Source organism: Sinocyclocheilus anshuiensis, unplaced genomic scaffold (genome assembly GCF_001515605.1).
Source record: "Sinocyclocheilus anshuiensis isolate Anshui unplaced genomic scaffold, SAMN03320099.WGS_v1.1 scaffold553, whole genome shotgun sequence".
Lineage (NCBI taxonomy): Eukaryota > Metazoa > Chordata > Actinopteri > Cypriniformes > Cyprinidae > Sinocyclocheilus > Sinocyclocheilus anshuiensis.
This window is the reverse complement of record NW_015539821.1, coordinates 1,697,147-1,720,795: the sequence shown is the minus strand read 5'-3', so window position 1 is coordinate 1,720,795 and position 23,649 is coordinate 1,697,147. Positions and strand designations below refer to the sequence as shown.

The 23,649-nt window shown below is 36.7% G+C and overlaps 3 protein-coding genes across 3 annotated transcripts in view; 1 reads left to right on the top strand and 2 right to left on the bottom strand.

Annotated features, from left to right (window-relative positions):
* LOC107684064 (Na(+)/H(+) exchange regulatory cofactor NHE-RF1-like) overlaps positions 1–9,147 on the bottom strand; it is a 27,181-nt gene extending 18,034 nt beyond the window's left edge. The window contains exon 1 of the mRNA XM_016480213.1: positions 8,496–9,147. Within this exon, the coding sequence (XP_016335699.1) occupies positions 8,496–8,951 (456 nt within the window). The 5' untranslated portion in view covers positions 8,952–9,147. The remainder of the gene's footprint in view (positions 1–8,495) is intronic.
* A 1,775-nt stretch (positions 9,148–10,922) lies between these two features.
* LOC107684062 (nuclear prelamin A recognition factor-like) lies at positions 10,923–17,656 on the bottom strand. The gene is made up of 12 exons (XM_016480211.1): positions 17,363–17,656; positions 16,793–16,892; positions 16,586–16,651; positions 16,280–16,417; positions 16,062–16,194; positions 15,375–15,509; positions 14,234–14,352; positions 13,790–13,919; positions 13,180–13,252; positions 12,868–13,005; positions 12,526–12,683; positions 10,923–12,165 (listed from the first exon to the last, which is right to left on the bottom strand). The coding sequence occupies exons 2-12, from the start codon at positions 16,880–16,882 to the stop codon at positions 11,930–11,932; spliced, it is 1,416 nt and encodes a 471-aa protein (XP_016335697.1). The 5' UTR covers positions 16,883–16,892; positions 17,363–17,656; the 3' UTR covers positions 10,923–11,929.
* Positions 17,657–18,485: 829 nt separating this feature from the next.
* On the top strand, positions 18,486–21,166 carry LOC107684063 (uncharacterized protein C17orf62 homolog). The gene is made up of 7 exons (XM_016480212.1): positions 18,486–18,617; positions 18,920–19,007; positions 19,116–19,157; positions 19,266–19,339; positions 19,426–19,522; positions 19,602–19,746; positions 20,427–21,166. The coding sequence occupies exons 2-7, from the start codon at positions 18,920–18,922 to the stop codon at positions 20,578–20,580; spliced, it is 600 nt and encodes a 199-aa protein (XP_016335698.1). The 5' UTR covers positions 18,486–18,617; the 3' UTR covers positions 20,581–21,166.
* The last annotated feature ends 2,483 nt before the right edge of the window (positions 21,167–23,649 follow it).

The window sequence follows — 23,649 nt, the reverse complement described above, 5'->3', positions numbered from 1 at the left end:
ACCGCATAAACACATTTCATTACACCAAATACACAAAATAATGTTCTTTTTAGCAGCATCATATGAACCCTTTAAGTAAACCTGTTTGTCACGAGCAGAGTGTGGAAAGGCCCTAACCGAACCCATCTCCAGCTCACGGCAGGCCTCAGTAAATCCCCCACCAGCCCTATAAAGATACTACAGTTCAATAATCCAAAGGTTAATGACTTTATAGCTCACTTTAGTAACTCATAATCTTGTCCTTGGTTTGCTCAACTCTTGAAGCGATGATTGAAAACAATAATTAGGCCTATCCTTAAACATAACCTGGGTTTTCCAAGTAAACAAGCTTTATTTAAAACCTTCCTATTACGTTATGTGGTATACTGGCATATCGGTTCAGCAAAAGCAATAAAGGAACATTTTAATAGTATGACGCAATATTGATTACATGAATGTGAAGATGAGCAGAGCTGGCAAAGGAACCATAAATATATTTACAGGCCTGAGGCTTTGGATCCAAGATCAACAGCCAATAATTAACCTATAGAGATTTGAAAACTGCCAACCAACAGCAAAATGCACAGACAGGTACCAAGAGGAGTGAGGTGAAGACTAATACGATTGGTGTAACTGCTCATGTCATCTCAAAATGCAGCAGACCACAGCAGGAAAACAGTGATCTTGTAACCAAGGAAGTGGTTTATTCAAATGTGTGAACATCCCTCCCTCTCTCGCAAAGTTACACATTCAGCTTGAGAGTTTACTTTAGAACTTTTTAGTGGTGAACATCTAGAGAATAGCTAGCGGTTGCCAAACACACCCTAAGATGTTATATTGTTTCTGCTGAAATGTATTGCTGTCAGAGATTAAACTATTTATTTATTTATTTTTTACTGAATAAAATGTACATTTGTGCTTTGCCCATAAAAAGTTTCCTTCAATGATACTAGAGTGTTGGAAGTGGTTTCCAAGGTACTTCTATGCGGTTGCTAAGGTATTCGGAAGGTTTTTGGTGGTGTTGCTATGCCGCTGCTAGGGTGTAGTGATGTTGCTCTAGGTAATTGCTAGGTGGTTGCTTAACAGCCCAATTTTTAAAAAAGTCCATATGATATTTTGGCACCTATATATGGTTCCTCAATGATTTAGGTTTATGGGAAAAGTAAAAGTTTGTGGGAATTTCTGTCTATTTAATCGACCACCAGGCAAAAATCACGTTTACTTAGAAATGAACAGGAAACCTTTTGTCAATAAGCTGTACAATTTGAGGAAACATTCATATCCATAGCACAAATAGAAAATTACACATTTATAATTACGATTGTCAATAATAATTTTAATTCCCTAACCCTAAATAGAAAAAAGTGAGAAAATTAGCTGGTAGAATATCAAGGTTAAAATACATATGATATAGCAAGGATTCTACAGCAGGGCTCACAAAATTTCAAAATCCCTGGTAGCCCTTCGGGTAGGCATTCTTCCGAATTTGGTTGCCCAAAATAAATTTAAATAGCCTGCAGACAAATCAGCATGAACAAAAAACTTCAGTGATTGTATTTTTTTTTTTCAAATAACATGTCAGGAGAGTAGGGGTGCAACGGATCACAAAACTCAAGGCTCTGATCATATTACAGATTTGTAGTCACAGATCTTATCATTTTACGGATGAGCAAAAAATATAGTTCTTTATTATTTAAATAACAGTTATTATTTAAAGAACACTTTACTACTTCGATACCACAGCAAAAACTAGTAGCATAGGGATGTAACGATTCACTCAACACAAGATGTGATACAATTCTCGATACTGATTTCATGATACGATTTTCCTCACAAATTTTTTTTTTTTTTAACAAAATTAGATTTAAGGCAAATTATAAATGAAAAGGTGTCCTTTTATTATTTCTTAGACAAAATGCTGCACATTTCTTTGTGAAACTGACATATGTCAAATAATAAAACTAGGCCTATAACTTAAAAATTTAAAACAAATCCCAAATCAAATAAATAATACAAATAAAACAAATATCTTAATATAAACAAACTAAGGCTTTGCTTTTGCTCTTTTCATTTCAAATTAGAGGCAACCACTGTGTTTTAATCACAATCCAAACAAAGATGCTAAATACATATTATCAAGACTGTAAAATTAAAAAATTTGAATCACAAACGGAATGGTCTGACTTTAGCTTTGTGAAACTATACTACATAAAAAAATCCTCTCTGACAGCAGGTGGCGCTTGTGGAACAGCAGGTATTTACAGGCTGCTACACCTTTACCGAATGCACTTAATGACGCACATGCGATTTCTTTCTCCACAGTTTACGTTCACTTAAAGTTGCAGTAGGAGATCTTGGAAAATGCTAACTTTAGCCTGATAGCACTGAAAGCGAACGTCCCACCTCTTTGCAATCGCCGTCTAAAGCCACGCACCCTGAACGCATATACGCTCACAGACCAGAACAGAGCTCCGGACGTCACGTGACCCATTCTGTTTACACCACCATGCTGGCAGGCATTCGGGAGCGAATATGAAATGAATGGCACCAGCATGAGTTTCAAGGCAACAGAGTTCAGTGTGTGTTTTACGAATAAGATAGACTACAAGGTTAAGAAGCTTACTTAAATGTAAAATGTTTTTTCTCTATTTTGCGATAAAAGATGGCTTCCGTTTATTGATCACGTCTCGGGTGGATTGCATGTTTTCTTGCGCGGCTGGATGTTGGACTCATGAAAAATAATCACGTTGTTTGTATTCGCCAAAACTGATTTACTGAAGTCAAAAGTTCAGGATTTTCTGATTTACTTAACGAATACTGCGTGAGGGGGCAAGAAACAGGCCAAGGGAGGTCACGTACGGGACACATAAATTAAGCCCAATTATACGGGATGGTTGGCAACCCTAGCCCCTGGCATCCTTGCGCCCAGCAGCTGTCCACCATGTTGAAATAGTAAGGTTTGTAAGGTCTAAATAGTCTGGTTTTAAATTATTGTTGTACAACTGTCGATACCAATGCTCTAGCGCTCTCCTGATTGCCTGCCAAAATGGTGGAGTTTAGAGTGCGTGACGTCAACCTCCGGAGCTCCATAGCCTAGAGCACAAGCTGGTTATCTGAATCGGGTGTGTTAACTAAGCGAGACATGCAAAATATGCAGAGCGAGGTGCGCAACGACTGGAATTGGGAACCGCTGGGCTACATCATATAATCCCAAATTTTGTGTTGGTTAGCATGTTTTATTGCAGTGAACCATTTTAGTCGTCTATCGGGATCCTTAGGAACACGATAAAATTATTTCCCCTTTGCTTTATGGGACAATCGCGTATATATATAGGAAAATGCGTATTTTTGAATTAAAGATAACTTATAGATTTAATATGGGCTGCTTTTGGTGCTTTTGTTTTTTTTTTGTGTGTGTTTTACGAATAAGATAGACTACAAGGTTAAGAAGCTTACTTAAATGTAAAATGTTTTTTCTCTATTTTGCGATAAAAGATGGCTTCCGTTTATTGATCACGTCTCGGGTGGATTGCATGTTTTCTTGCGCGGCTGGATGTTGGACTCATGAAAAATAATCACGTTGTTTGTATTCGCCAAAACTGATTTACTGAAGTCAAAACACGGACGGAATTGGCGTCAGCGCGAGCGCCGCTTAATTGTATATTGGGTCCGTGGATAAACTCTTAAAGGGACCGCAGTCCAATATTTATGCTGCTGTCTGTCATGTTAATCAGAGAACAAAAGACAAAGAAAATAATTTTCTGCTCTTGACTGAATACGTTTTATAACTTTAATGGTAAGCATTAATCTGTATTTAATTTTTACAATGAAGACTACAGAAATTAAAGTAATCAAATGTAAAATAACACATCCAGTGTTATTTTAGATTTGATTACTTTAATTTCTGTAGTCTTCATTGTAAAAATTAAATACAGATTAATGCTTACCATTAAAGTTATAAAACGTATTCAGTCAAGAGCAGAAAATGATTTTCTTTGTCTTTTGTTCTTTGGTTAACATGGCAGAGAGCAGCAGTCCAAAGACAAAGTAAAACATGAAATCACATCATATGACCCCTTTAAAAGGCACAATATGTAAATTTCGAAACAAGAAGTCGCAATTTCAAAACACTAGGCTCGTTTGAGATGCGGCTAGCCTCGCCTGAAATTTAGGAGAGAGTAGGCGGCTGCAGTGAGGGGAGGAGTGAAATAAGCACAGTCAAGACGGACAGTTCTGACCTCTCGAAGTGGAACAGACACCTACGTGATCAAAGACAGATATCGCGTTATTCACAATCATGCGCTGTGTTGCTGATAAACATCATATCATTTCAGTTCTGTTGCTTTTATATGAAAACAAATATGATGAACAAGACACTCAAAGTACTTGCTATTTATTCCATTCGAAAGACATATTTATCATCCATTTTTACTTTAATACAAACATTTATTTTAGATTTTTTTTTAGAAATATGAGAACGAGCACATATCTCACACAGAGATTGCACTGTCATGGTGTTTGGGAATATTCATGCATAATTTAAACACATAATCACATGATATCAGATAACACAAATAAAACATTTTAGAAGAGAACGCAACATCACGGTGGTTTGAACCAATGACCATTGTGTCGTCAGCGAGTCATTTCCCATCGTGCTTTTGGTCAGCGCAGCTAGGGGAGAGCAACTGCACTCGACTGCACGACCGCTTTTTATTTTAGATAAATGCTGATCTTTGATCTTTCTATTCATCAAAGAATCCTGAAAAAAATGTACTCAACTGTTTTAAATATTGACAATAATATAATAATATTAAGAAATGTTTCTTGAACAGCAAATTTCCAAGCTTTTGAAAGGTATAGTGTATAATGTTACAAAAGCTTTTTATTTCAGATAAATGCTGATCTTTGATCTTTCTATTCATCAAAGAATCCTGAAAAAAATGTACTCAACTGTTTTAAATATTGACAATAATATAATAATATTAAGAAATGTTTCTTGAACAGCAAATCATTGACCGCCTTCGTCAATGTCAAAATAATTGAGCTGGCCAATCAAATCAAAGTAGGCGGGATTTACCGTTCACAGAAGCAAGCGTCAGTTTAATGCTGAAAGAGAGCGAGGTAAGATGGAAGCTACAAATCATTTAATATTAGTCAACTGTTTTACAATAGAAATATGGCCATTTTGAGAGAGAGATGAAAGTTGCATGTGTGAAATACTTGCATCTGTGTGTCTCTCTCTACAAACAATGAAGCTGTAAGTTTAATTACTTAAAAACAGCGATCCACTTTCACCAGTCTATAACTGTAATATTGGTGAAGTTAGGAAGTAGGCCACTTCCATCTTTTTATCGTCTAATTAAAATGACGCTAACCTGATTAATAAATAAAACACTGAATGAACAGCATAGTTCCTTTACTGCAAACACACAGAATGACAAGCACACAATGTAGTGATTGATATCAACATCACATGCCACTTATTATAAATAGAATCAAAGCAAACTATTGAGGATTGTTCCAAAGAAACATACCCTTTCTTTCCTCCCAACACACCTGCATTTCTGAAGAATTATGCGAAGGAATCATTATCAGAGAATGATTCAAATATCTGCAATGTCAGGAAATATTCCAGACTCAGACATTGATCTAATTTTCATAAATCATTTGTTCTGCCTCTTTTTCATCATTTATTGCTAAACACAATGCGAGCAAGCTGTCTGAGTGTAATCTGCTCTGAAAACTCATCTCAGTAAGTAAACAGCATCCCGCAGGGCACTGCCATCAAGAACAAAGCTTAGTCTGGGTTTAACTGACAGCCGATCCAAGGATGTTCCCTCCAGCGGCATTTTACTTCTGAATGATCACAGAGAGGAAGGATGGGACACAGGAGGGTGAGAGGAAAACGACACAACAGAAGGGCCATTCATGGTTGACTGAGGGCTTCAAAAACACTTTTGTAGCTCTGATAATTGCTGGAAAGAAATGTGATTACAATCCATATTGTTCCGGAGACTCTAAATAACTGTTATTGAGCAGAGGACTTCTCTGGTCCGCCAGGTTTATGATGATTAAAGTTATTTCTGGCTCATGCCACATAATCAGAAAAGGGACTGACAAACACTGGCCTGTATGTCTTTATGTAAAAGAATAACTAGCATCAAAACTGCACACTTGACATTTGCTTTTGCTGTGCCGGCACTTTCGAAAACTTAATCGCCTTCTATAGTAACTTTTAACTAGATTTTTTAAAGAAAATGTAAGTGGGGCTTGCCTGTGCAAAAACGCAGTCACTAGAGTATTCTGGGTGGTTGCTAGGGATCTGTGTCACTCCCAAATGTCTATGATAATCTCTAAATAATCCATATTATTTGAGCAATCATTCAAGTTATAGAGGTGCTTGCTTTATTAGGTTTGATCTTCAGTAACTTCTCCAAGCCTGATGGCACATCCTAATCTGTTACATAGGATGAAAAAAATCTCAATCCTACTCTGTGGGCTTCTCTCTCTCTAATCTTGCTTCTGCACCCAAACAAAGAGTAACTTTCCACAATAACCCCCTTCACTGCTCCAGGATCTCCAAGGCAAGGGATTGAAACTTTATTGGGGTCAGCTTAGTCTGCTGGCTTTTGTCCTCATCTCGAACAATTACAACTCAAGAAAACCATGAAGTATATTTAGTATGATGTTTTATTTACCGTCTAACTGATAGAGCTCCATTGAAACTCAATGGGAAAAAAAAGAAATCAATAAAGTGCCTCCAATGACTTTGACTGAATGAAAATTAAATGAATGTGGATAATAGGGCATCCTCTTAAAGGGATATGTCCTCATTTTCTCATCCTCATGTTGTTCCAAAACATAAAAGAATATATTTTGAGATTAGCTTAGGTTTTTTTTTTTTTTCATGTCTGCACAATGACAATCAATAGGATCCAAAGTGATTTGGTTCCTCGAGTTATTTAAATTATCTTCTTTTGTGTTCTGCAGAAGAATGTCAAACGGGTTTGGAACAACATGAGGGTGAGTAAATTATGACAGAATTTTCATTTTTGGGTATATTTGTCCCATGAAAGAGAACGTTGCCCACTGAAAGGCCTTCAGATTAACATCACAGGAATAAAGATAAAGCTTTTTCTGTTCTTATTGCACAATTGTTGCAACTGCAAATCACTTGCAAGACCTTGTACTCTTACATAAAAATGTTGTATCACTTGAAAGCCATGCAAATGACCTATACACTCTACATTATTATGTAATCTTAAAACTTCAACAATGGTAAATGATCAAAGAGCTCAGTTATGACACTTCATATGATACACATATGAAGTGTATCTGATCTATGAGAATAATTTTTCCACTTCTTCCTTATAGACAGCTCTCAGTTATCATTTACTGGCCAAATAACAATACCTTCTAATAAGTAACATCGTATTGCTAATTTACTTTGCATGAATAGTATTAGTATTATTTATTAAGTAATCAGGCCTTCACCATCTATGACGTAATGGAATTTGGTTAATGCAGCTGATGACAGGTGTCGTTCCCCAAAAGGCGGGGAAACATGTTTGACTGTCCTCATGGCTGACAGGTCAGACTGGAAGCAATGTGAAAACCCGTGATGCAACACAAAGAATATCTGATTTAAAAAATTGAAATGTCCTCAAACGTTTCAGAAGGGCCGCACTTGTTCATTTTTCCCCACCAAACACAGTGTTGTTAATATGGGCACATATCCACAAAAAGTGGCCTGGTCATCAAACTATGTGCAATGAAACTTGCCATAAGAAAATGTGAAATTTAGCTTCTCTGTGGACATGTTCTGCTGCGATTATAATATTGGTAACTAGTAGAATATTCGACGATTTTTGTCTAAATCTATTAAAAAAAAATTGACTTGAATACACATCTGCTATGATGAACATGTTTTTAATTGTTGAATTAAAAGTCATTTTGATAGCTTTTGTGTGGATTAAAGTCAAAAATCAAAATGTCAAATGTGGTAGGCTATAACTTTCCAGCCAGAGATTAAAAAAAAAAGAAGTAAAGTCAAAAGTATTAAACTCTTGAAAACTATTAATTTCTGTAAACTCAAGTGTATTTAAAGTCCAGTTAAAGTATTTTAGTTTAATGGTTACACCACTTGACATTTTGAGAGTTACTGAACCAGAATATATGTGGAAAAGTTTTAGGCCTACAAACATTCTTTCAAAAATGTATGTAACCAGCATGAATGTGAAGATACAAAATATTTATATAAAAGTGTATTTTAAACTAGATTTTTAAGAGATTTATCATCTTTAATAATCTCGAACATGCTTATTTGTCATTAACCTACATATACACATATTTACTATATCATGCTATGAATTATATACCCAAAGTGTACGGGGACACCTGTCAAACTTGACGCATGTGCAGAAGACTCAACTTCTCTCGCATCTTAAGATCCAAAATAATCTTTTAAGAGATGGAAATTTGCTCATAAAAGCTGTTCGTTTAGTTGAACTCACCTTGGAGCTCACGCTCAGTCTATCCATGCGTATGTCCCCGTTTGTTTCCGGGACAGGGGTGGACTCCCTTGATGTCTCGTTCTTCACTTCGTCTTCATGGTCCGATCCAGCACTGCTCGCTATCGGTATGCCATCAGTCACATACTCTTTCTGGCACTTCAAGTTGTGCTTCTGCAGCAGTTCTGCGGTCTCTGCATCCATCACGATGAGCTCTAGTTGGTCCGTGATGTCTCGTATGCGGGACACCACCTGTTGATGCTTCTCGTCCTCCACATTCTCCCCGTTCACGAACACCAGTTTGTCCCCGGCCAGCAGACCCGCGGCGGCGGCCGGAGAGTCGGCCTCCACATGCTGAATGAACTGACCTGGCTTGTTCTTTTCGCCGTGGAGATGAAAACCGTAGCCGTTATCCCCTTTTTCTAAGACGCACAGCTTTGGCCTGAGGTCGCTGGACATTTTAAAACTTTAAGACTTATAGATACACAAAAGCAGCAGTCCGGCTAAACTGAAAGTCGGAGGCAACAACGAAAAGTAGTTGTGTGAAGAGAAAACTCCCACTCCGCCCACTCCGCGTCTTCACTGTGTTGCAACACTGCAAGTCAAATCGCAGTTTTCTTTGAAGCGTAGACAGTCAGCGCTTCACGGACCCGCCTCCGTCTGTTGCTCTCACTGATTGGAACGTTCACCTGTCAATCAGAAGAACGTCATGGCGCGAGTTCTCTGGCACGGTAAAAGGGGCTATGGGACTCACAACCAGAAACTGTCTTGCATGTTTTTGGCATTGTGTTCATACAAGGAAACTTTGGCAAAACATTTGCCAGTTCATTGTTAACTTCATAAATAATGACACTGGTGTTTTGTTTGGATCTTTCACTTTTGGGAAGCAGTATGAAAATGTTTACTTTCTTTGCAACCTAATTATTTTGCTTGCAAAATATTTTATTCACAAATGCAAGATTATGAAAGTTACCCCCCGTTTTTCTTACTTTCAAGAAGATATTAAGTTCTATATTAAATCCTTGTCTACCAAAAAGGCAACTAAAACTTTGAATGTATGCTCACTTTTTGTTTTTGAATAATTTTTATGTTGAATTTTTATGTTTTGTGGGAAAGATTATGTTTATTGTTATGTGATCTGTTTAAATTTTTCCCATTTATTTATTTATTTTGAATGTAATTGTTTTTTGTTATTTTATTTTTATTATTTCTCTCTCTTTCTCTTCTGAATTTTAATTGCTATGTATTGTTTGGCCATCCTTGAACCCCTGGCTCTTTTCCTTGGGATATGTTTTTTAAAGTGTTTAATAAAATAAATAAGTAAATAAAATAAAGGGGCTATGGGAAGTACAAGTAAAAAGTAGATAAAGAAAAATATATTTCTTTTATTTCATGTAGAAATTGTATATTATTTTTAACTAATATGGATAGGTAATTGAAGTACCTTTTCATTTTTATAATTGTAATTTAGTTTAATCTTTTAAAACCAGTTAAACCTTCTAACATTATTGTATTGTTATAAAGCCTGAATTTTTCCACTGTTTGTACATGAAATATGGACACATTATTATAAACAACAATTATTATTTTGTTGTGATATATTCTAAAAGTCTTAAACAGTTTCTCTATAATAATCATGATATATCCAATATCCAAAAAGGTTTCTTCAAAATAGTTCTGTTATGAATTCATGATTGCATCAGGACATAGTTGGAATTACATGGCATGCTTCTGCATTACAAGGTCGAATAAAATGGTAACATTTTGCCATATAAATTCCTGGTACACCTCTGTTATGTGTAGAGTAACAGTCATTCATATCAATAAGCAACATCATTATGATCTGATTTTTGAATGTATTATAGCTTTGATGAGAAATATCTATACCAACACCAAAGGTTTACCCATCAAGGAATTTCTCCTCACATTATAATCAAACCTTGTTACTGTGGAAACCTTTTGCTTTCTTCCATGCAATAAAAAAAGAAAACATTTGCTTGCAGAGATTATCTGCCAGTTGACATACCTGAGCAAAGTTATGAGAATCACACCCTACATTGTGTTACTGTTTAATCACAAATGGGATTTACTCTAAGTGACAAACTTAAATATACTAAATGTTCAAAGAAAATCTCTGTAGCATTGTGTGATCATGTGCCTTTTAAACTCTTGTGTGAATATCAAGAGACTCCATAATAAAGTCATTACTACCTTGCTCCTGTGTTTGGCTTCACATGTGTCTGAATTCACTATAGTGGTTAATGGCTCAAAATTAGTCAAGCAAGGAAGAGCATGCATGTTTGTGCAATGAGGCAAGATTGCTTCATATGATGAGAATTAGAATTATCCTTAATGTTACACAGTGCAAATTCTTCAATCATAAACTGCATTTTAAGGCATTTCTCAACGAATTTCAGTAACATTTTGTGCACTATATCTGAAAATATAAATATTTCAGATATAAATATATCAATAAGAAAATCAGCTTACCACTTCAATGACTGAAGTGTGGAGCTGCAGCACATAATGTGGCTAGTATGATGAATTTTATGACAAAGAAACATTGTGACAGAGCAGCCAGTTGCAACACAAGCTCACACAGTTGTAACCGCTCGCAAAGAGGTTATTGCAGTAGTTGATACATACTGGGCACAGTGTGAGGGATTTGAGGCCCCAACTGCCATCCATCCATCCATCCATCCATACGTAGTGATGTATTCTGCCATCTAGTTTCTCATTAGAAAAACAATAACCTGAACACTTAATACAGAAAAGTTTGTTTTCATGTCAATATAAGACATTTATAAACACACAATAAGTTATAACCAGACCCAGATGGAATCTGTGGACAAATAAGATGCTTTCTGTGCTGTAGTAATACTTTTTCGGTAGGTGAAAGCGTAATCAAATTGGTCAAAATATATATATTTTTTATTTTAAAAAAGTAATTAAGCTTTAATTGATGATTGGTATTCTTTAATTAATTAATTGCACCAATATGTATTAGTTTTGTACTTTCTACAGTTGTTTCGTAGTTATAGTCATACACAAAATGCCATCAATATTTCCTTCAGTGCATATTAACAGGGTTCAGTAATTAATAGCAATAATACTCAGGGCTTTTTGCCTTGTGTTATTGCTATTGTCCTTTTAATAACACGGCTGGTTGCCCAACCATGCATGACATCATTTAGGTGTAACATGAGTGAATGCTCCAGAAAACTAGTTAACGAATGCAAATCTTCTCATTAGTAAAGCAGAGTCCGATTCACTGCATAGAACAGGAAGCCTGTTTGGTCCTCTGTTCAACTTTTCTTTTACTGCCGACACACTGCAGTCCGTGTGAGCCCAAGATGGCATCAAACAGCCAGTCTTGATTGGTGCTGTTAATGCCAAGCTTGGTTCCAGATATGTGGGAATGCAGTGCTGACTTCCAATCACCACTGCATATCAGAGGGCGGCTGCGTGTGGTTCTTGTACTGAGTGTGGAGGCATTGCTGCGCATGTGGGGAGTCGTGGCAGTCCAGCCAGTCCTGGTAGAGGCGCTGGACCTCTGGGTTGCTTTCAGGCAGTCGTACAGGTAAGCTGCTATAGTGTTCTTCCATTTGCTGGACCAAAGTTCGGTCAGGACGACCTCCCTCTCCCTCAGCTTGTCCTCGTCCACTTAAACAGCCTGAAAGTCAAAAAGAAGGAGAGATAAGAAAGGAAAGGTACTTTTACTGTCAACGATGAAACATTTTTCAATGCACAAATAATTAATAATGCTAATAATTTAATATCACAAATGTATTTATATCTGATATTTAAAGATGGCATATGAGACTTCTTTTAAAAACATAAGAAACATTGGCCCCAAACATTGACTATTTCTATAACTTTTCTAGGCTTTTTTAAAGTTTTCTATTACCATGCAAACCCTATAATATGTTCAAGCTTATTTTTATAAATGACAGCACCTATTAAGTTAGCTAAAAACCAAAACAAATTTGATTTAATATTTGTAATTTTGTTTGTTTTTATAGGTATTGCATACCTCCGGGGCAGGAAAGCACCTCTACTAGCTGGTAGGGCACTTTGCCTTTCCTCATTCTGTGCACTAAAGTCTGAATGTTCCGGAAGCCATAAACTGCAGCAAACTGCAGGAGAGTCTCTCCATCACGCTCTAGCGCCACCTCCTGGAAGTCTCGATTCCTAGCAGGAATAATACGGGTGTTTACAAAGCTAATGAAGGATAATAATAATAATAATAATAATAATAATAATAATAATAATAAGGATCATTAGTTAGTAATGCCTACATATTCAGAATTTCTGAATAATATAGATTACCAATATCCATTTACAGTCATCAAAAACTCACTGGTCTATCTCTCACCTGAGTGTCTTGTACACAATCTCTTGGACGTCAATGCCAAACAGCTCTTTGGCTGCATGTTTGAAAATGTGCTCCAGGAAGCCTTCAGATCCACGACCTTCATGCCTGGTCATACCTGGGTCACTGGTCTCACCAAATCTAAAACAAACACACACATTTCAGGATTATTATCCAGCCTCATTACCCTCTTGTGTGCCTCTTACTTTCAACACTTCAGCAAGACTCTGATTGCCTTTGCTTTAATAGAATAAATGTAAAGAACTATGGGATTGTTTATTTTAACCCCAATATAATGGTGCTAATTTTACTTACACATGATCCAAAGGAGCAGAGTCCACTTCCTCAACAGTAACTTTGCTTTGTTCCATTAAGTGGAGAATCTCTCCTAAACAAAAAGAGTAATTTATTGACATTTCAGGAGTCCAAAGATCACAAAAACATCCTCCATTGAAACCTGTGCAACATACAATAAACCTTGCCGATCATTTCCAAGAAGGAAAGATAGACCAGGGAAATATTATATTAGCATATTATATATTTTTGGTCTATCTGCACACTAATAAACATATCTGTACATTTATCTAAACAATTAAATTTTTTCCTATACTTCTATTTCTGTATATAGTACATTATTATTATTTTTTATTATATTAGTGTTATACTACATCCCTACTGTGTTATTCCTATGTATGTCTGCACTATCATGTATGTCTGCACTATGTTTGTACTTTCTTCTACACTGGAAGCTCCTGTCGTCAAGTCAAATTCCTTGTGTGTGTAAACATACATGGTAATAAAGCTCTTCTGATTCTGATTCTGAGGAGAAATAAATCTATATAATTTGGTCTAAACCAGTTGCTTGTTAATAATTGATCTGAAAAGGTAACAGGAGAATGAGCCCAGTGTCTCCTCACAGTCGTACCTGACGTAAGCACACAGTCGACATCTCTGGTCTCTAGGATGCTGTTGTAGAATTCCTCTCTCACAGCTTCAAGCTTCTTATCAAAGCAGGGAGACACCACCACATGGAAAATCTGATCTGGGGTCAGCTTCTACAAAGATAACACAGATTCGGTGCCTCATACAGTCACCACTAATAAGAAATGGACAGTTTTACGTGGTAGTGATACAGGTGATACAGTAAATACAAAGGTCTACAGGCAGTGTGTCCACATGTTTGACATACATTTCTATGACTTTTCCATGAGTTTTGGAAAATTATTAGATTTTTTAAATTAATAATCACAATTTCTCTACTAATATTTGGAATATATTTTAAATATTACACTCAGTATAAAAATGAACATTTTAGAGCAAAGCAAAACTAGCAAAACAGGTTTTCCAGTGAGCCATAGAAACCTCTCACCTGTTGTCTGGCAAAAAAGTCTTTAACCAAGGAGCCCATGATCTGTTGAGGTGATCTTGCGGTGCAGATATGTGGTGTGACCAGGCTACCAAGAACACGCTCTGCATAGCGAATCCATCCTGCGCAAAACACACACACAATTGCGCATTTAATGAATGAATATTTATATATCTCTCTAATCTTTAGATGTTTACTACATACAGCAACTAGTGACAACAGTAAGCAATACTGACTATTTTATCTGACAATACTGCTTTGATATTCTCATACCAAAAATAATGTGTAGTTAATTTTTTACATTACTAATTTTGAGGAAAATTAAAGTGACCACCATTCAGTGCTATGAGAAGGTGAAACATAATATGAGATTTATTTATATTTGACCAAAATGCAAGCTCTGACAATAATTCAGTAATTTTGCACTAAACAAATCATGACAAAATTACTGTACCTTGAACCCATATACGGTACTACAGTTAAAAATGTTATATTTTTATAATATATATAATATATATAAACTGTCATTGAACTAAATATACTGCAAGTCACACTGACTGGATAAACACATCAGCTGAGTGAGTTAATAATCATCCATGATGAAAATGAAATAATAGCCACTGAGAGCGAGGAGGAAAGTTGTGAAAAGTGCAGGAAGGGTGTGTGAGGCAGCTTTCACTCATCTATCTCACAGCTGCAGAATGCTGTGGCTATCTAACACAGTCCCACCCATTAACACACAAACCACACTTATTGCACCACATTTGGCTCTTATCTACATTTAGAGACAAAATGTTTGAGAAACACAAAGACTTGAGGTTCACACAAAGGTGCTTAATTGTGTTGCAGGAAAGATGTCAGTTGGCAACCACTTCACCTATAATTTTCAGGAGTTTTCCAATGATATGAAGATCAAATTGAAATCTGCAGACTTCTTGCATTCAAAACTGAAAGCATAATCAAATGAGCTAATATTGATTTTATAAATGAACATGCAATGCGGTGAAAATCTGCAGAGATTCTGTGTGGACCTACTTGCACATTGCCATTTTGATAGCTTTATATTAGCATAAGCGCTTTCTGGTGAAATGCGACCTTACTATGTGTGTTAGATGAGCTTAAGTGGTTATCACGATGGTCTTACCTGGACATGAGGATGTGAACACTGGCATGGCATTAGAATTGTGAAGTTTACGACGGTAACGCTGAACAAATTCTCTCTGGCTTTCTAAAATGCTAAAACTTGCAGCTACTGTAGTGTCAAAGACATAATGAACCCCTAAGGAGACAGATGAAAGAGGCCTTTAAAACAGTACGAAAGAACTCATATACCACGTACCAGGGTTATCGTCGTTAACTAAAACCATTAAAAACATTTATAACTGAAATCTAAAATAAATACAAATTTAAACATTAGATGGAAAAACTGAAACTAAAAAATTAGATCTGTTTCCTTGGCAACTAATTAGAATAAGCTTAAAATACTAAAATGACTAGCTGTAAATAAACAAACTAGAACTGAACTGAAAAAATAAATAGAAAAACCAAAAATAAAATGACAAAAAGTACATAACAAAATTACTAAAAATTTAACTAAAATGGAAATATTATAATTAAAATATTAAAATGAAAGCTAATCCGAAATAATAATAAAAACTATAGTAGTATATAAAAGATACTGAAATAACACTTACGTGTACAAATATTTAAGACAGTTATTAGCTTAGTCAGATTACACGTGGCAAATGTTTACTACAATATGTGAATATTTTGATTAAGGAGGTTGGCAAAGTGACAGTGACTTCGAGGCAAATATGGTGTCCAGACGTACCCACACTCTTTAGGAAGCCACAGAGTTTCTTTGCAGCCGCTGGAACATCCAGCTGAAATTTAATAGCAAAAAATGGCAGCGACTGGGGACACACAGACACCACGAGAATTTTGTGCTTCGAAGTGTCACATTTCTGCCAAAGACATAAAAATAACAACATGAGATACGTCCACACAGATCATCTTTTCCGATTCTGACATTTTCCAGGCTTACACTACCTTATTGAGGGCAAGCACGTGGTTGATCTCATCCAGATTTTGCTGAGAAATTCTCTGGTCTTCATTCTCCGATACACAGCCGTCACAGGCCAGACACGCGCTCAACAACACCTGCTGAACTGAGGTAGACTCTTTCACCTGAGAAAAACCATGAATCAGATTATCAACATCCACACGTCCAAAACAAACATCCTCCCCCAAACCGAACACAAACAAAACAACAGATGCAAACCACAGCTTATCAGATGAGTGCAACTCAATGAGTGTGTCTGACACACATTATATATATATAAAAATGAGAAATACCTCTCCAGTGGCAACACCTTTCTCTTGCAGTGAGTTTATTCCTTCATCACTCTGTTTCTTGTTGCACTAAGAGGTGGAAATGAGGAGAAAATAAACAGTGATTAGTGACCAAGCAATACATGGGTGACATAAAATAAAGCATGAGAAGAGCCTCTGATTCAGACAGAAACCAAAACAGGATACACAAGTATTAAATGGATGTATTACCTGCTTAGTGCAATTCTCACACTTTTCTTTTTTCCGTCCTATACTGACTTCAGACATTGTATAAGGAGCTCCTGATATGTTCAGTGCCATAAATTATTCCCTGTAAAAGATAATAAAACAGTCTCACTGCAGCTTTCTGTATTTATAGAGCATTCTGGATGTTATACGACACCAAAACACATATTTAACCTAAAGAGGGGGGTTAGAGTTAAAATACAGTTATAAAAAGCCCGTTATTAACCTCAAACATTCACCTAAGCACCAATTTAAGGGAAATGTGATAATTTTAGGTTCCCATGATGTGCTCTATTCAATTTCACCTGATTACTGTTTTGAGGATCTCTCATGCTTTTGTACATAATCACAGGTTGAGCGGTTGGATTACATTCATTTCTCAGCATGTAATAGGGTAACGTTAATAAATAAACATTATCAAAAACTCTGAGGACTCATTAGATAACCCGTGACATTACTTAACCACCTGTCCTGTAACCTAACGTTACCGACTGTCTGTGTACTAAATAACCCAACCCTAACTACAACAAAACACAAACAGGCCACCCAACTCACATAAAAAAATCACATGAAGCCCTTGTTCAGGGGGAAACCCAGGAGACGAAACAGCAGTAGGTCTTTACAGCAGGAACTTCTCCTATTGACACTTGCAAGCGCGAGCTGGTCATCAGGATCAGGAACAGCGCACTGCGGTCATATAACACTGATGTTCATCCAGTCATCTGTTTCACAACTCCGGCTAATCCTAATGGTACACATTCGAGGTAGAAGGATCTCGGCTCGTCTTGACTCCGGCGCATCCAACTCCATTGTCCTTTAGCGGTGTCCGATTCGTGAATGAACCGTCCTTTTGAGTCGGATCGTTTAAATGAATCGTTTGAACCGTTGAACCGAGTCACTGATTAATTGAACCAATCATTCGTAAAGATTTATGATTCATGATGATTAGACGACATTGTCGTACATTCGACTCGCTGTGACCCCGGTTAACAATCAAATACTGTTTTAGTATTGTTTAAAGTGCAAATTCTATTGATCTAAATGACTTTATTACGAGTCGAATCATGGCTGCAACAAAACTAACAAGGGACATAATACATTTACAATAAGCATCCCTTCCCAGTTAACACAGCTTAATAGAAAAATGTGCCTACAGTCATATGCCACACACCGGTATGTCAGTGACTACGTGATGGACGTAAAAGAACCTCTGAATTGTCTCCTTGAACCAGTTCATAGATTCGAACTGTTTGAAAGAGCCGATTCGCGAGAATGACTCCTTGCCACGCATGCGTAAATCAGCAACTCTGATGTTAATTCCTCCTGAACCGGTCAAACAATGCTTGACTTCCTGTAAATAATATTTTTAGTTGTATATGTTGGGATAGCTATGCCATATATGACATTTTAATAAGTGCATTGCATCAGTTACTAAAACAGTTGGGATTTTATAGACATTTCCAACCATGGGTTAACTGTTAGTGCAGGCTTAAAATAATCACAAACTTGTTATTCTTTTCATACATATATTTCCGATTTCAGACTCGAGCTCTGGTCACAACCGTGCAGGAAGGAGGCGTCCTTTAGAAGGCGGGCTCCTTTAATAGATTTTATCCAATCAAAACCGAAACCGCTGAGCGGAAATCAACGTCATTTGAAGGCGGGGTTATGCGTGTTGCACGATCTACACATTTTATTTCCTTAATCTGTTTTGCCCCAGTTTTCTATTGCAAATTTCCTAAATTTAGATTTGATATATTTTTAAAGTAATAAGATTTATTTGTCTGAAAGAGGAACGCGACTTATTAAGGTAAGTAAGATGTCAGATGCTTTCACATGCTGTCAGTTAATGGCAGGACATCTACGATCACATTAATGAGGGTGTTGTCCTTGTGCCATTTCAAACGTATATGAAACTGATCGGGTTTATTATGATTATATATAGTATGCTGTTCATAAAACACCTTTGTGCAGTATCAAATGTGAGCCTTCCGTTGTACAAAGCTGTTGCCAGTATTCTGGCCTGTTATGATGAGTGCAGTGAGGATATCTCCAACTAGATCTTTAATGTGTATTTTTGTGTTCCAAAACATTTGAAATGTATTTTCACAGATGGGTTATATGGTCGTGGAGAAACACACATCTGATCTTCTCCATCTGAAGAGGTCTCCTGGGATTAGATCATGGTCCCTCCTTGTTGGTATGAGCTCATTTTTAAAGGGGAATTTGGTGACTAGAAGTGTGTAGTCTAACATGTGCAACATGTGTACAGTATCTTTAAATGTCTTCCTACTTCCTCTTTTTGCAGGAATTGCTTCAGTTGGACTAGCAGCAGCCTATTACAGCGCTGGTGAGAAATGTTTCCTGAATGCCTAATAACTCTGGAAGTGAATAAAACAATGAAAGGAAGGATTTTTGTGATCTGTGTTGCTCATTTTGCTTTGTCCTTTTGTTGTAGACAGCATACTATGGAAGATGTTCTATGTGACTGGCTGTTTTTTTGTAGCCCTACAGAATATGGAGGAATGGGAGGTGGGAGATGTTTTACACACACTACATCCGTCTTTAAGTGATGTATTCAGCTGTCCTGACTAACAGTCTGTTTCGTTTGTCCTTAGGAGGCAGTATTTGACAAATCTAAGAGTGAGATCGAATTAAAGACGTTTAGTCTCTATACCATGATATTGACTATGTGGAAAAGAGGACATGAGAAAGGTGAGTTTTGTGTTAACTGTTGATATTTGTTTTCGCACTACATGACTGGTCAAGTTAAATGTTGTTTTCTCTGGCTCAGTGGTGTTAGATCTGCGGCACCTGCGGGACGTGAGTGTTCAGGAGGAGAGGGTGAGGTATTTGGGGAAGGGTTACCTGTTGGTGATGCGTCTAGCGACAGGCTTCTCTCACCCTCTTACACAGAGTGCCACGCTGGGCTCACGGAGGTAATTCAAGCTATATATATATGTGTTATGTTTTTAGATTTTTAAAATGTAATTCATTCCTGAGATCCAGTCTTCAGTGTCACATCATCCTTCTATCATTCAAATTCATATCAAATCATTCCAACATGTTGGTTTGCTGCTCAAGAAACATTTCATCATTAATGTTGAAAAAAATGGTTGTTCTGCTTAGGTTTTTTTTTTTGTGCAAACCGTGATACACTACCACTTAATTGTTTGGACTAAGTAAGATTTAAAAAGACATTTATAATGATATAAAAGATATCTATTTCAAACAAATGTCCTTTTGAATTTTCCATTCAAAGAATCCTGAAAAAATGTCAACATAAATATTAAGCAGCAAAGACGTTTTTCAACAACGATAATAATAAGAACCATTAATAATATTTGACCACCAAATCAGAGTATTAGAATGATTTCTGATGGATCATGTGACACTGAAGACTGGAGTAATGGCTGCTGAATATGCAGCTTTTTTAAAATATATTAAAATAGATGTTATTTTATATTGTAACAATAAATAGCAATATAACAAGTACATATATTAAAAACATCCTATTTTTTTATACTAAAATAGTACTTTTCAGGGTACTCAAAAAGGAGCTTTACAAGAGATAAAAACAGTAAAGTAGTAAATTAATACCATTTTTTCTTACATTCAGTGATGTGGAGGCACTTGCTGCACTTCTGAAGCGCTTCTTGGGTCTTGAAGAGTTACAGCGACGTTTGGCAGAAGAAGAGTTTCCCGATGATGACGACATTGAAGATCTGGGATTGGGCGATAGCAGTGATTCAAAAGATGAAGATGAACTTTAAAAACCTCAGGGATAGATGGAAAATGGTGGAAGACACTGTATCAAGCCTTACATGAAACAACCAAACATTCCAGGCTTACGAACATCCTGATGACAATCTCAAAGCATTATCTGTTATTGTGGCGTTGCATTTTCACTTGCATCTTCAAAGAGGCATTACCAGATGACATTCAGCACTTCTGCAAGATTTCTCTGTATACTTTCCTGCGTGCATAACTAATTCGACAGTTTGTGAAATAACCGCATGAAGAATTCCCTTTCTTTGGTCAAAGATCAGGTGGTCATGTGCTCTGATCCTCCATGCACGCCCACTCAAGTTCACACTGTGCCTTTATACACTGCTTGAATGTTAATGATTTTAATTTTCTTTTTGTAAATGTGTAAATATTATTTTTGATTCTAAATCATTTTATTTTTTAAGACTCTCAAGCAAGAAAAATAATTTTAAACACATGGCAGCTGCTTCGAAATCAATTGTCTTCAAAGGGGATGGTTTTTAAAATTGATGTGGCCACTTTTTTTATTAGATAACGAGTATACTTTGTTACACATTTCACTTTTGTTAATAATAAAATAATTTGATAACATTGGTTTAAACTGGATTATCATAGCTTTTAGTTTAGCTTGGTTGCATAATCACTAAATCTGTAGGACTGGAATATTCAATGTGGTTGGGGAAAAAACAAACCAGTAGACTCTAGATGTGTTATGTTAGTAATAGCTTTTTTATTGGACTAGTACAATAAATACTGGAAAAATGACAGTAAAAGAAAAATAATTCAATAATAGAAAAACAAACACTATAGTTCTAAACATCGAAAGAAATCACAATTCGTCACCGACTTGAACACTTAAGTCTCAGAAATGTGTAGTGATTTGCTTTCTAACAAGAGACCTTCCTCTGTTGTGACAGAAAGATAAAGTCATTCATCCCCAATTTCACTCCTACACCAAATAACACTTCATTCTGACAAGATTTAGACTAAAATATGATGTGATTTGCACTGTATGAACCGAGCTTGTGTTTAATGTGGACCTAGCCACAAGAAATTTACTACAACTAACACTTAAGTACCTTAAGTACTAAAGCAGTCAATTAATTACAGATCATTTTGGGAGAACATATAAATCTGAGAGACACCTGGAACAAGTCCTCAAAAAGAGGATTAGAAGTGTCAATACAATATTAATACTCCAGTTATTGGTCTACAGTTAAGCAGCGAAGCCGCTTGATGATTCACTCTGGATTGCCAAGCATTTCACATCAGTGTCATATTTGCATTTTGTTTTTAGCTTGTGCAATAGTTGGACAATATGTATTTTTTTAAGTAACAAATATTCCATAATTAACTCCTAACTTCAATGTAAACATTAATAAGAAATCAATTAACCAGATCTCTTAATGGTTACTCTCATCCAGGAATGTTTTCATACATATCTTCCCTTTTAAATACACATCAATTGCACAATTATTGCAGCATAATTTTGGATGTTCAGCAACAACAAGAGAACCAGCAAATATCATTCAGAGCAGAAAAACAATGCTACAGTAAACATAGGCGATTTTAACTAGTACTGCTAAAGCATCAGTAACCACTCACAATTGGTAAACAACAATCTCAGCTATGTGCGTAACTAGATTCCTGATGTCTAATATGTGGATTCGAATACAGCGAGGCCTTGACTTGCAGTCCGCATCATTAGGTTGGATATAGCAATACGTATGAACATGAATGCAGTTTTGACAGAACCTTTAGCAGACTTATGCAGGTTAGACAGGGTCAGTGATCACTACATCTAGGCACTACTTAGGGTAAATGGCACTTAACTACGCACCCATGCTAGAAATCAGTGATATTTTAGTTTTCACAGCAACGTATGATGATTTATAGAAGACAATGAATAGCTGATTGAATCTTAAACGGTAAAGCAAGTAAACAGACATGCGCTTTTGTTCCCAGCGTGGAATATAAACGTTTAAGTGAGAAGTAAAGGGTGATAAGCAACTAAGAGGTCAAGAGAATGAGAAAGATGAGAAGGAAAAGGCTGTCATGTGGGTGAGAGGTACGAAGAGATCACAAACGTGCATGCTTTAATACGCCAGGACACAGTTTTGGTTCGTCAGGTGAAACAACAGAGTAAGGGTGAAAAAAGAAGTAAAAGATGTTTGCCAGAAAGGTTCAGCCCTCTTTGGTGCTGACTCTGGGTTCAGCCAGTGAGCTGTGGATGATGCCTGAGATGGACTCCACACCCTCTCCCTCTAGGAAGGTCCGATGGTCTCCCTCGATCACATGAACTGACACCTTCCCATCACACACCTGCAGACACAACCCAATCCAATTATTAACACTGCAGGGATGCATTATGGCAACAAACACAACAGCGAGCTTAAAAGTACAATATATACGTTTTCACCGCTAGAGGGCGGGTATTCAGAAACAAAGAAACAAAGGCGTAGTTTGATGACGCCGTGACTTCAGTGTGGAATCATGGGAGTTGTCTTCATCCCCACAGCCGACGGGACTCAGGCAGAAATCATGTTCATGGATGAGCTAATGTATTAAAGATTTATTAACATCGTATTATGAAGCAGAGTGAGGCGGAAAGACGTCGAAGCGAAACGAGGCCGCTGAAGCAATTGCTAATGAGAGACGAGAGTGACACACGGCTTTTATTATGCCACACTTAACGCTTCCGCTCCTTCCGGTCGTGCGTATGTGGGGTAAAGCAGCGCTGTTTTAGATACGTTTGAAAGTTCTGTTATAATGCTACTCTGTGCGGTCGTCACCTGTCTAATAAAATGCACAACATATTAAAGCGTCTTTGGTGTTTCCATGTTTTCTACAAAACAAAACCGGAAATCGAGGGGTTATGACGTCATTGGCAGGCGACACAATGATACTATAAACACGGTCTGTGTCACTAGTTAAAATTGCTTATTTCTCTGGATTTAAACATTCTTCAAAACATTTGGGATAATGCAAGTACACAAGTCAGCAAAATATATAACACTGTTCTAGTGGATTTTGGATATTTTAATAAAAAAATCTTACATATTGTGCCTTTAAAG